The sequence below is a fragment of the Delphinapterus leucas genome, chromosome 5 (assembly GCF_059928025.1).
Source record: "Delphinapterus leucas isolate spDelLeu-1000000601 "Yukka" chromosome 5, BTC_Dleu_Yukka2, whole genome shotgun sequence".
NCBI lineage: Eukaryota > Metazoa > Chordata > Mammalia > Artiodactyla > Monodontidae > Delphinapterus > Delphinapterus leucas.
In genome coordinates, this window is record NC_143133.1 from 3,866,518 (window position 1) to 3,878,680 (window position 12,163).

General features: G+C 51.2%; 1 protein-coding gene across 1 annotated transcript in view; it reads right to left on the reverse strand.

The window, feature by feature from the left end:
- Positions 1–12,163, reverse strand: part of SORCS2 (sortilin related VPS10 domain containing receptor 2) — a 277,519-nt gene that overhangs the window by 71,432 nt on the left and 193,924 nt on the right. Inside the window, exon 5 of the mRNA XM_089911353.1 lies at positions 6,401–6,565. Coding sequence (XP_089767479.1) covers positions 6,401–6,565 — 165 coding nt within the window. The remainder of the gene's footprint in view (positions 1–6,400; positions 6,566–12,163) is intronic.

Below are 12,163 nucleotides of genomic sequence, written 5' to 3' on the forward strand. Positions count from 1 at the left end.
CAGCCACTGCCCCCAGCTACCCCTCCAGGGCTCCCCAAACCCTGGCTACTTAGAGCCAGTGTCCCCTCCCCAAATCCCTCAAGCCCCAGGCTCCTGCTGTACTCAACTCTTGCTGTTTTCTCACGTTTGCACAGACTGAGGCCCAGCACCTGGAGGCCGACTTGCTGTTTGCTGAGCACCTGGCTGTTTGCTGACCCACCTTTTTTCCCTCTCTTGCCTCTAGGCCTTCGTACATGTTGTTCCCTCTGCCTGGAACACCCCTCTTCCCCTCTCCCACCCCCCAGCCGACTCCTTCCTCTCAGGACAGTCTCACTTTACTCATCCACAAATCGGGAGAGCACAGCTCATATCCTCAGGCAATAAGTGAATAAAAAGGAGTCTGAGGCCATCAGTCTCAGGATTACGTAACCTCCGGATTAACGGATGGCGTTATCGTTGCCATCACCACCGACGCACTTGCATTTATGACATCTGCCCCAGAACTTTATGAAGCCTTTCCAATTTGCTCTCATGGGAGATGATTGCATAACACGCAACCCACTGCTGCAGAAATAGAACATTTCTGCTGAATAAAGGACAAACACCAGCAAATAAACACAACAGGGACATCCTAGTTACTGCAGCTAACACACTCACAGCAATGTCCTGGGGAAGGGTCGACTTCCTCTAGACCACTCCTCTAAGAAAGATAAAATGATCAGAAGATATTCTGATCTGATGTAAAGGTAAAACGATCAGAAGTGAGAACAAGGGAGAAATAAAGGGAAAGGAGGAGGGTGAAGTCAGAGGGAAGGTGCATTCCATTCACAGACATGTGTGCCATTAAGCCTCACACAATTATTAGAAGCATTGCAATTCCACCCGGCTTTCAGTGGTAGGTTGGGTATGATGGTTGGAACTCAGCATCCTTCCTTCCCTTGCTGTAGGGCACCTGGGCATACTGCAAAGGCTGAAAAGCTGAGATCCAACATTGCTCAGACTCGCTTGCAGCTAGAATTCTGGGTCAGATAGATGCATGCACGCGAGGTTTGGAAGGGGACAGGCCATGGAGGCAGTTCCCTGCTGCCTTGGGCCATTTATTTTATTTTATTATATTGGAGTAGAGTTGATGTGCAATGTTGTGTTAGTTTCAGGTGTACAGCACAGTGATTCAGTTTTATATACACACATATGTATATATGTACATATATATCGTTTTTCAGACTCTTTTCCCATATAAGGGAATAGATTACAAAATATCGAGTATAGTTCCCTGTGCCATACAGTAGGACCTTGTTGTTTATCTATTTTATATATAGTAGTGTGTATATGTTAATCCCAGCCTCCTAACATATCCATAGGTTTGTTTTCTATGTCTGTGGCTCTGTTTCTGTTTTGTAAATACGTTTATTTGTATCTATTTTTTTTTAAGATTCCACACATAAGTGATGTCACATGGTGTATGTCCTTCTCTGTCTGACTTACTTAGTATGATAATCTCCAGGTCCACGCATGTTGCTGCAAATGGCATTCTTTTTTTTTTTTTTTTAAACCCCACATTTGTTTATTTATTTATTTTGGCTGTGTTGGGTCTTTGTTTCTGTGCGAGGGCTTTGTCTAGTTGCGGCAAGCAGGGGCCGCTCTTCGTTGCGGTGCGCGGGCCTCTCACTATCGCGGCCTCTCTTGTTGCGGAGCACAGGCTCCAGACGCGCAGGCTCAGTAGTTGCGGCTCACGGGCCTAGTTGCTCCGCGGCATGTGGGATCCTCCCAGACCAGGGCTCGAACCCATGTCCCCTGCATTAGCAGGCAGATTCTCAACCACTGCGCCACCAGGGAAGCCCAAATGGCATTCTTTTATTCTTTTTTATGGCTGAGTAATATTCCATCACATTGTATATATGTACCACATCTTCTTTATCCATTCATCTGTCGATGGACATTTAAGTTGCTTCCATGTCTTGGCTATTGTGAATAGTGCTGCGATGAACATTGGAGTGCATGTATCTTCCCGAATAACAGTTTTCTCTGGATATACGCCCAGGAGTGGGATTGCTGGATCATACAGTAACTCTGTTTTCCTGGCCAGCAAGTTCATGGGCTTTTGGTCGGCATCCATCTTCCAGCTCTGTGGGATGAAGGGGCGGATGTGGTGGAGACAGCAGCTGGACAAATCTCTGTCTTTGTGGACGTTCCCAGGCAGTGTGGGCTGCAGCAGTGGCGATTTCAGATGCCTGGACTCCGGCCTCAGCTGCATGTTCTTGACCTTGGTGACCCCAGTGGAGCTCCCAATGCCCCACCTTCCCCTGCTGGTCCAGCTTCACAGGCTTCTGGGAGGATCCTTGGGAGTCCGGCCTGAAGCCGCACCTCTAGCCCTCCCAACAGTTTAGAGAGCACCCAACGCCTCACGCTTAATCCTTTTCCTGCTTAAAATACCCAGAGTGAGTTCTCTTTCCTGCCCTGAGCCTTGTTGGACACAACAGTCAAAGCAAAAAGGAACACACGCTGAGCTGTGAGGTTCTCACTGTGCACGCAGCTGTTCTCATGATGATGGCATCCTCTACTCATCCCTTTTTTAAAAGTTATTTTTAAATTAATTTATCTATTTTTAAACATTTATTGTACTTTGGCTGCCTTGGGTCTTCGTTGCTGCACACAGGTTTTCTCTAGTGTGGCGAGCGGGGGCTACTCTTGGTTGTGCTGTGTGGGCTTCCCATCGCGGTGGCTTCTCTTGCTGCCAAGCACGGGCTCTAGGCATGCGGGCTTCAGTAGTTGTGGCACGCGGGCTCAGTAGTTGTGGCCCGCGGGCTCTAGAGTGCAGGCTCAGTAGTTGTGGCACACGGGCTTAGTTGCTCCGTGGCATGTGGGATCTTCCCGGATCAGGGCTGGAACCCGTGTCCCCTGCATCGGCAGGCGGATTCTTAACCACTGCGCCACCAGGGAAGCCCAAGACTCATCCCTTCTTAAGAGAACTCTTGCCCACCCTACCTCACCCCCTTGATAGCACTTCTCCTCCTTTTCAGCCTATATAAACGCAAACACGGCTTCATTTGGGCTGGAGGATTGCAGGGGTTCATTTTTCTTTCTTTTCTTGTGTGATCATCTTTGTGGTTCTGAAGTTGTATTAAAAAGTAAACTTACATACTGACTCATTCTCTAAGCCCCTGTTCAACCCCCTCTCCTCCAGGAAGGCTTCCCTGATTGGCCATCCAAGGTGTCTTGTCTCCTCTACTAAGTTTCTGGAAGGCAGTCTCAGGCTCAGACCAATTTCTCACAGTGCTGGGAAGCAGAGGAGGTTCTTGATGGGAGGCAGAATAAAACATGAGTGGGTCTATTGATGTTTTAGAGGTAAGTGCCCCGGGCTCTGCCTGTGAACAGGTCTGAGGTCTGAGCAGAGGGGAACAGGCTGGTCAGTTTCATGCCAGGGGTCCCCAGCAAGCTGGCGTGGGGAAGGACTGCCCAGCTCTCACATCCTTTTGATCCCAGGAGCCTGATGCAACTTGCTGAGCCTTAAAAGAAAAAAACCCACTGCATTCAGCTCTCACCCAAGGAAGCTGTCCAGGCTCCAAATAAGGTAGCCTCAGAGCACCCCAAATTCTAATGACACAGTAAAGGAGGGAACTAGAAGTAGGGAGACAGGGCAGTCTGAGGGGTGGAAGGACAGTCTTTGCTAGAGGAAGGGGTAGGCATCTGGGAGGAAAAGGAAGGGGAGCGAATAGAAGAGAGCGTTTGCTTTCGTAAAAATCTGCAAGTCCTTGTGAGCGAGACATTTAGGTCCAGCCTGTGGACTCTGGGTTTGGCATATGACTTGCTTTGCCCAGCAGGAAAGGATGTGATGTTTTCCAGGTCAAAGCAGACACACGGAGGTTCTCACGTGGTTTCCTCTGCCCCTCGGAGCCTTTGCCCTCCATCATGAGAACGGCATGTCTGCAAGTAACTGCTGGTTTCAGAACAAGAGACCTGAACCCTGCCAGGAGGCATGCCTGTCTAGTCAGTCCCAAGCGAGCCCGGCAGGACCCCCGCTGACTCGCAGATGCAAGAATAAGAAAGAATGCTTGTTGTTGTGAGCCACTGAGGTTTGGGCCTGTGTGTTACTCGGCATTATAGCAGCAGACGCCTACCTAACACACCAGGTCTGTTGGCGTCAAAGTCAGTGTAGTCCGACCAGCCATCCTGCTGAAGCCATAACGCCTAAAAAAACAGCCCTGCTGTCATTGTTATTAATGTCCTCAAATTCCTCATTCCTTTTACAACCACAGTGAAACCTTTCTTCCCTCTTTTTCCTTTCCTCATAGTCACAGAAAAGACCCAAAGAAAATAACTGAGATTTCAGCTCCATTAATTTTTCAGGGCACCATGAATTAAAGAGCAATTGTAATGCAGTCAGTCTCTGTGGGAAAATAAGTCTCTGTGATTGTGCTTTAGTCTAAATACATGGAAGGCTAAGTAGCACTGTTAATACCCAGAATACATGCTGTTCCAAAGGAAAGCACCCAGAGCAGAGGCAGCCCGTGAGGCCAGGGAATTTCAGGGACATTCTGAAATTCAGTCAGTTAGCAAGGACCAGACCTTGGCACAAGACTTGCTTTGGCCAGTGATGTGTGAGTGGGTGTGATGTATTCCAGGTCAAAGCAGATACACTAAACTGAGGACCAGCAAGGAGGCCAGGTCCTGTAGACAGCCATGGCTCAGGCCAGCCAGGAGTCTCCATGTGGAGGTCCCTGACCTGGGTGATCCCTGTTGGTAGAAATTCATTCATTCATTTATTCATTCATTCATCCATCCATCTCCATGATCCATCCACCCCCATGCATGCATCCATCCATTCATTCATCCATCCCCCCATGCATGCATCCGTCCATTCATCCATCCACCATCCCTCCATCCATCCATTCAATATTTTCAGCCAGGTACTTGAGGTAAAATGGTAAAAAAAAAACAGGCATAGCCCTTACCCTCAACGAGCTGACCCCAAGTGTGTGTGTACGGTGCAGACAATAACTAACTAGTGGCACAAATACATAATTACAGTCCTGGGAAAGAGAGGCACTAGAATCTGGGAGAGTGCGGCACAGTGGGTCCCAAGCAGGCCTGGGGGCTGCCAAGGAAGCTCCTGATCTGGACAGCTTCCACCTAGTCCAGACCCAGGCTCTGCCTTCTCCACCTTTTTCCAACACTGGGGGCTTGCCCTGTGTAGATGGCATCCACAGGCTCCTTCTCTCTGGCTTCTGGTGGGATTCAGACCACGGGAGGTACCAGCAGAAGACCGGAGGGCGGGAGGGGAGAGAGCTGGGTACCATGACTCCTGTTCTCCGACTGCCCAGCCGCAGTTCCTAGGGGCTGAGCGACCCTCTCCTGGACCAGCCTCCTCCTTGCCCGTTCCTTATGGCTCCGGGGATCCGGCCTCCTACTGGGCAAGGTGGTTGGCTGAAAAAGGCCCCCCCAAAACATCCACGTCATAATCCCTGGAACCTGTGCGTGGGACCAGATGGAGGAAAATAAAGACTCTGCGGGTGTGATTCAGTGAAGAGGTTTAGTTGGGAAGATTATCCTGGGTCATCCGGGTGGGGCAGAGGGAACTTTCACACACACACGCACACGCGCGTGCACACGCGCGCGGCAACGTGAAGATGCAGCTGGAAGTGTTGAAGACGCTGCCTTAGAAGATCCGAGTGACCCCTCCACAAGCCACAGAATTCCAGAGACTGGGAGAGGCAAGGGAGGGGTCCCCCCCAGAGCCTCCAGAGCGAGCAGGGGCCCACAGACACCTTGGTGTTCGCCCCATGAAGCTGATTTCGGGCCTTTGGTCTCCGAAACTGTGAGAGAATACATTTCTATTGTATTGTGGTCATTTCTTACAGTGGCCGCAGGAAACCGACACAGGCCTTTCCTACAGCCAGGGGGGCCCCTCCTCCACGGGCCCTCAGCAAGCTCCTCCCTCAGCCCCAGGGTCTCTCCTAGCCCACCCACGCTGGCCCTGGAGAGAGCCCCCCATTACGCTCTCGTCTGTCGCCCCGTGAAGGTGCCCTGTGCTCCTGGGGCCCTGCTGCTCTGCGTCTCAGAGGAGGGGACGCTGCTCTGGGGTCTGAAGGACGATTCACTCTCATGGTGGTGGTGGAAGAGGCCTCCAGGCTGAGGGGAGGGCCTGGCGTGGGAGGGTGCGTGGAATGTTCTGGAAGTAGAGGAAGGCCCTGTGGCTGGAGTGCAGACAGAGGGGGACAGAGTGGAAAGGTCCTCATAATCATCCACTATCCATTGACCGGCTCTCGGGCCCATTTGTGCCAAGTGCGCAGCTCACCTCCCCTGCTCAGTTCTCCTGCAAAGCCTCGAGCTCCTGGTGGCACCCAACCACACGGCCCAGGGGAGAAGGGGATGATGGGGGGTCCCGGGCCCCACGTGATGGAAAGGCTCCAGGACTGCTTACCTTGCCCTCCCGGGTGTAGGCCAGCACCTTGTCCTCTATCCGGGGGTGGAAGATGAACGTTTCCACGGAGAAGGGGATGAGCTGCTTCTGGAAGGTGGCGCCCTCGTCTGTGCTAAGGAACAGGCTCTGGTCCCGGTCGCTGAGAGAGGAGCTCACGAGGATGATCTGAAACACACAGTGGGGCGTGAGGCCTCCGTGTGGAGATCAGGCAATGCGTCTACAAGCCAAGGGCTGCTGGAGCTGCCAGAAGCTGGGAGGGGGCCTGGAGTGGGTTCCCCGCAGCCCCGAGAGGGAACCAGCCCTGTCGACACCTGACTTCGGATTTCCGGCCTCCAGAACTGAGACGACAGATTCCTGTGGTTTGAAGCCTCACCTGTGGTACGGCCGCCCCAGCACACTGACCTGCCCGGCCGACAGCTCTACAGTGGGGAGGACTTACTGTCAAGTACACCCAGGAGGCAGGGGCCATTTGGGAGGCTGCCTCGCCCTGCGCTCACTTGGTGGAATGACAGGGCCCCTCGGAGGGACATGCGAGAGCTCCTGTGTCCCTGGTGCCAGAGAAGGTCGAACAGCCGGGTGGGCTGCGACAGTGCCAGGAGCACCGGCACGCGGGGTGGAAGGGCCGCGAGCAGCGTGGTTCACCCTCCAGCGCTGTGGCCCCGACTCCCACCTCCAGCAACATCAGAAGGTCCGTTCCCCACACAGGAAGCCAGGGGGTCTCCTACACACGGGCCTTGTAGAAACTTCATGGTTCCTGGGAGCCCCAAGGAGACACCAACCCCCCTATCAGGGTCCCCAGGCCCTTCCTGGACCGGCCTCCCTCCCAGCCTCCACTTGCACCCTGGCCATGCTCAGCATGGGCCACAGCCCCACCCTGGGGTGGGCCTTCCTCAACCCAGGCTGGGCTGAGCTCCTGACACAAGGTTGCTGGGGACCCAGGACTTGCCCATCACACGTTCACCCCATTTCATGGAAGCGGCCTTCCCCCCAGGGACTGAGGCCCTGTTGGGCCAGGGGCCATGTCTGTGGAGGTCACTACTGACCCCCTCCCCAGCCCACCCCTGCAGGGCCTGGGCACTCCACCAGTCAGATGAATGAATGAGGGAATGAGGGGATGAGTGAATGAACCATGTGTGCTGGTGGAGTAGGGGGCTGGGGGCACACACTCCGTCTCCAGATAACCCAGTTCAAATCCATGTCTCTGTGACTAAATACCCTCTGTGCCTCAGTTTCCTTGTCTACAAAATGGGTGGCTTTCCCCGGGAGGGCGTGGGGCAATGAGATGCCCCCCCAGGATGGCCTTCCTCAACCTCCGACACCGCTCTAGAAGACAATTAAACACAGAGAGCACAAATCAATGAACTGCACAAAACTCCTGTCTCGTGTGAACAAATGATAACCCAGTGTGTTCTTTCTTTCCAGGGAAACCTAATGAGCTCCCCAGGGGCGGTCATTCATCTCCTCCAGCACAAAAACCTTCTGTCCCCAGAAAATGGCGGGTCGTGGAGCCTGATTCCTGCAAAGATGTGCTCGGAGATGTTCCTCATGGTGTGATTTACATGCAGGAAACATGGGGCAGGGGAGAATGGTCAGGGGAGCCAGAGAGCGTGTACAAATGTTTACAGAGAATGTTTAGTGACAAGAGAGCTCATGCACACGTGACATTTAAAAAGCAGGGCACAAAATTATAAGCGAGTCTAATTTCTGTACATTTCATGTTGACAAAATTGTAAGGAAGTGTATTATAATTTTGTCAATGGTAGGTGTATAAAGGTAAGTATAATTTTATCAGTGGAAAATGCATAGAAAGAGGAATGGAAGGATTATTATTCTGCCATAAAAAAGAATGAAACTTGCCATTTGTGACAACATGGATGGATGTTAAGGACGCTATGCTAAGTAAAATAAATCAGAAGGAGAAAGCAAGTACCATGTGATCTCACTTATATATGGAATCTAAAAGGAAAAAGGGGAAAAAAAACAAGCTCATAGATACAGAGAACAGACTGGTGGGGGGAGGAGGGTGGGCAAAACGGGTGAAGGGGATCAAAAGGTACAAACGTCCAGTTATAAGATAAATAAGTACAGCACGGTGAGTATAATCAATAAAACTATACTGCATATTTGAAAGTGGCTATGAGAGTAGATCTTAAAAGTTCTCATCAGAAGAAAAATAATTCTGTAACTATGGTGACAGATGTCAACTGGACTTATTGTGTTCATTTCACAAGACAAACATCGAATTATTATGTTGCACGCCTGAAACTAATATAATGTTGTATGTCAATTACATCTTCATTTAAAAAAGAGAATGGAAAGAAACACAGGGGGATGTTAATAGTGGTGGGTTCAGAAGGAGTTTTTAAACATTTTTAAATAAACTTTTTAGTTTAGAATAGTTTTAGATTTACAGAAAAGTTGCAAAGATAGCACAGAGAGTTCCCACATGACACACACCCCGCTTCCTCTTTCATGAACAGCTGACGTCAGGATCATACATCCGTCACCACTAAGGACCCAACATCGATACATTGATCTCATCTAAACTACACGCTACATTTCACCCATTTTTCCACCAACGTCTTTTTCTGTCCCTGCTCCAGGTTCCCACATGACATTTAGTTGTCATGCCTCCTCCGGCTCTTCCGGGTGGTGACAGTTTCTCAGGCTTTCTTTGCTGTTAATGACATGGCAGCTTTGAGGACTGGCTGGCGGTTTTGTAGTAGTTACCTCCCCATTTGGGTCTGTTTGATATTTTTCTTGTGCTGATGCCGTGGTTCTGAGTTTTGGGGGGGAAAAGAGCAAAATGAGGGGTGCCTCCCTCATTGCAGTGGACGTGCAGTGGACATGACCTGTCACTGACGATGCTGCCCTCGCTGGCCAGGTGGCACTGGCCAGGCGTCTCCCTGTAACGTTACTCCATTCCTCCCTGCTTCCATCCTGTCCCTTTGGGAGGAAGTCGTCTTGCGCAGCCCACACCTGGGGGCGGGGGGAGGGGAGAGGCAGGCGGCCCTCCTGGAGGGTGGAGTAGCTACATACATTATATGGAATTCTTCTGCCTGGGAGATTTGTCTTTTCTCCCCCATTTATTTACTTATTCAATCATGTATTTATATCACTATGAACCCACAAATATTTAGTTTATGCTTTGAGTTGTATTTCAATAATATTTTCTCTTTTTTTTTTTGCGGTACGCGGTCCTCTCACTGCTGTGGCCCCCGCCGCTGCAGAGCACAGGCTCCTGAAGCGCAGGCCCAGCGGCCATGGCTCACGGGCCCAGCCGCTCCGCGGCACGCGGGATCCTCCCGGACCGGGGCGCGAACCCGTGTCCCCTGCATCGGCAGGCGGACTCCCAAGCACTGCGCCACCAGGGAAGCCAATAATATTTTCTTATTTTGCTGCCCAGATAGGTCTAGCTCTGGCTACTGGGAGGTCTTTTGGGGTCCTGTGTCTCCTTTGACATCGTCCTTCAACTCCTAAATGTTCTGCACAGCACCTGGCTTCCCTGGATAATCAGGAAAAATGAAGTAAATCACCAAGACTCCTTCCACATCTTTCCCGGATACAGCACGGTTCATTCAGTATCCACTGGACACTCTCGGCCTGGCTCTGCGCCCCACCCCAGGGCAGCAACTCTCACGCCCGGCTCCATCCGGGCCGTCTGGCCAGGGAAGCTCATTAAAGCACTTTGCTCGTGATGCATTTTCCACAATGTTTTTACAATACAACTATTTGCTTATTTACCTCCCCCACTAGACTGTGCCCCCGATCTCAGGGGTAGGGAATCTTTTGGTTTCTCCAGCACCCTGCACAGGCCTGACCCCAAGCTGTTGGTCAACAAAGCCCTGCTGGATACACGAAGGAATGCACGCATGCATGCATGCATGCATGAGCAATTCCAGCTGTTTGTGACTCTCATAAGAGAACTGTTTGTTTGTTTTTCTCCTCTGGGAGGAAAACATCCTTAGGGATATTTAAGTAGCCTGGAGAGCAGAAGGCATAAATAATCTCATTCACTTATTCCTGTTCACCACTCCAAGCTTCACACAGCAATGAAGGCTCATTCGTTCGTTCATTCATTCATTCTTCCACAGCTGCTAAAACTGCAAGGTCAAGCAAGGATTGAGGTATGCACAGGGCTTTATGGGAGCAGAGCAGGGGGAAAATATCATCCAGGTGCAGAACAAAAGGAAGGGCTTCCTGGAGGAGGTGATATCCAGATGAGCCTTGAAGAATGAATGGAAATTTGATCCAGACCCAGGGGAGGGTGTTTCAGGCAGAGAGGACAACATAACCAAAGGCAAACAGGCGGCATCCCAGCTGAGACCGTTCACATCCTGACCACCTTTGTGTGTCTTGTCCCCTTTGGCTGGAATGCACAGCAGGATCAACACACCCCCAACATCACCACTGGTAATTCAGAATCGGATTTTAAAATCTCAGAACGTCACAAAATCCAAGTGTGATAAAATGAAAATGGTTTCTTTGAAATTTTCTGAGCCCTGAATTCTGGGCAACTTCAACAAAGCTGAATGTTTCTCATTTATTTTTGGCGTCCCTGCTTTGCCAGTGTCCCCAGCATGAGTTTAGCCTGTTTTTATGATGGGACATCTTCCCCCTTTTATCTGCTTATCAAACGCCTCCTCATCCACCGAGGCACCTTTAGAAGGTCACCTCCTCCAGGAAGCCTTCTGTGATACACATCCTCCAACAGAGTTTTGCTCATGCCTCCTCTGCCCTTTCCCCCAGCATCTTGTACAGTCATTTGCTCCAGCCCAACATTCCTAGGGTTCTCCGCAGGGAACCCTCGAGAGCCTGCCTTTCCCTCCAGGTGGGGAGGCTGTGCAGCCTGGCAGGGCCCAGGTCCTCATCATTGCCATCCAGGTCGGAGCACGGGACCTGGTCCAAGAAATGGGTGTTGGTTTTCCCACACAGAATGAGGGCTCTAGGTACCGGGTCACCTCTCCATGAAAGCCCCCAGTTACAGCCAAGGCCCTACCCATGGTGGCAACTGAGGCAGAAGGAAAAAGAACCTGAGGAAGTGATTCTGGCCGGGGGCCCAGCCATCTGTGGTTGTGGGCTATTTTTGGCCTCAGAGTGGGACAAGCCAGGAAACACGGGGGAAGGAAAAAGTGCTGACAAGGAAAGGATTATTGGAGCAAAGAAAACAAAGCAATTAGCATCGTGCAGAGAGGAGGCCGGCAGATTGCTCTCCCAAATTGGGAACCGGACTACTTTAAATGGTGTATTTTCACTGCTTACTATTGTAGGGAAACATATGGCACTGAGCTAGGTTCTGGGGGCCCTTGAGTGGGTGTCTCAAAATCAGAGGCAACACAGTTGAAGACAAATATTTGAGAGATTCATTGGACTAATGACCAGCCCACCTGAAGCATGAGTTCCGGGGTTTAATTTGCCAGGCCAAGACAAAGTGCAAAGGTGGGGCTCCTTGTTCAAAAGGAATTAGGAATTTCAAGATGGTGCCAGTAGAGCATCAAACCAAGCACAGATCCTCCTGCGATGGCCTAGGTCACACACCCATAAAGTGGGCTCTTTCCAAAGCTACTCAGTTAATAAACTCGGACCAGGAGTAGCAGCCTCCCTGGCGCCTGTTAGGAACACAGCGTCTTGGCCCCATCCGGACCTGCGGGATCAGGGTCTGCATTTTCTCATGGCCCCCGGTGAGCTCTGAGCGCCCTCCCCTTGTCGGCAGGGGAGCTGCTTTCGGCCGCAGCTCCTGCGGGGTTCAGCCCTGTGTCCATT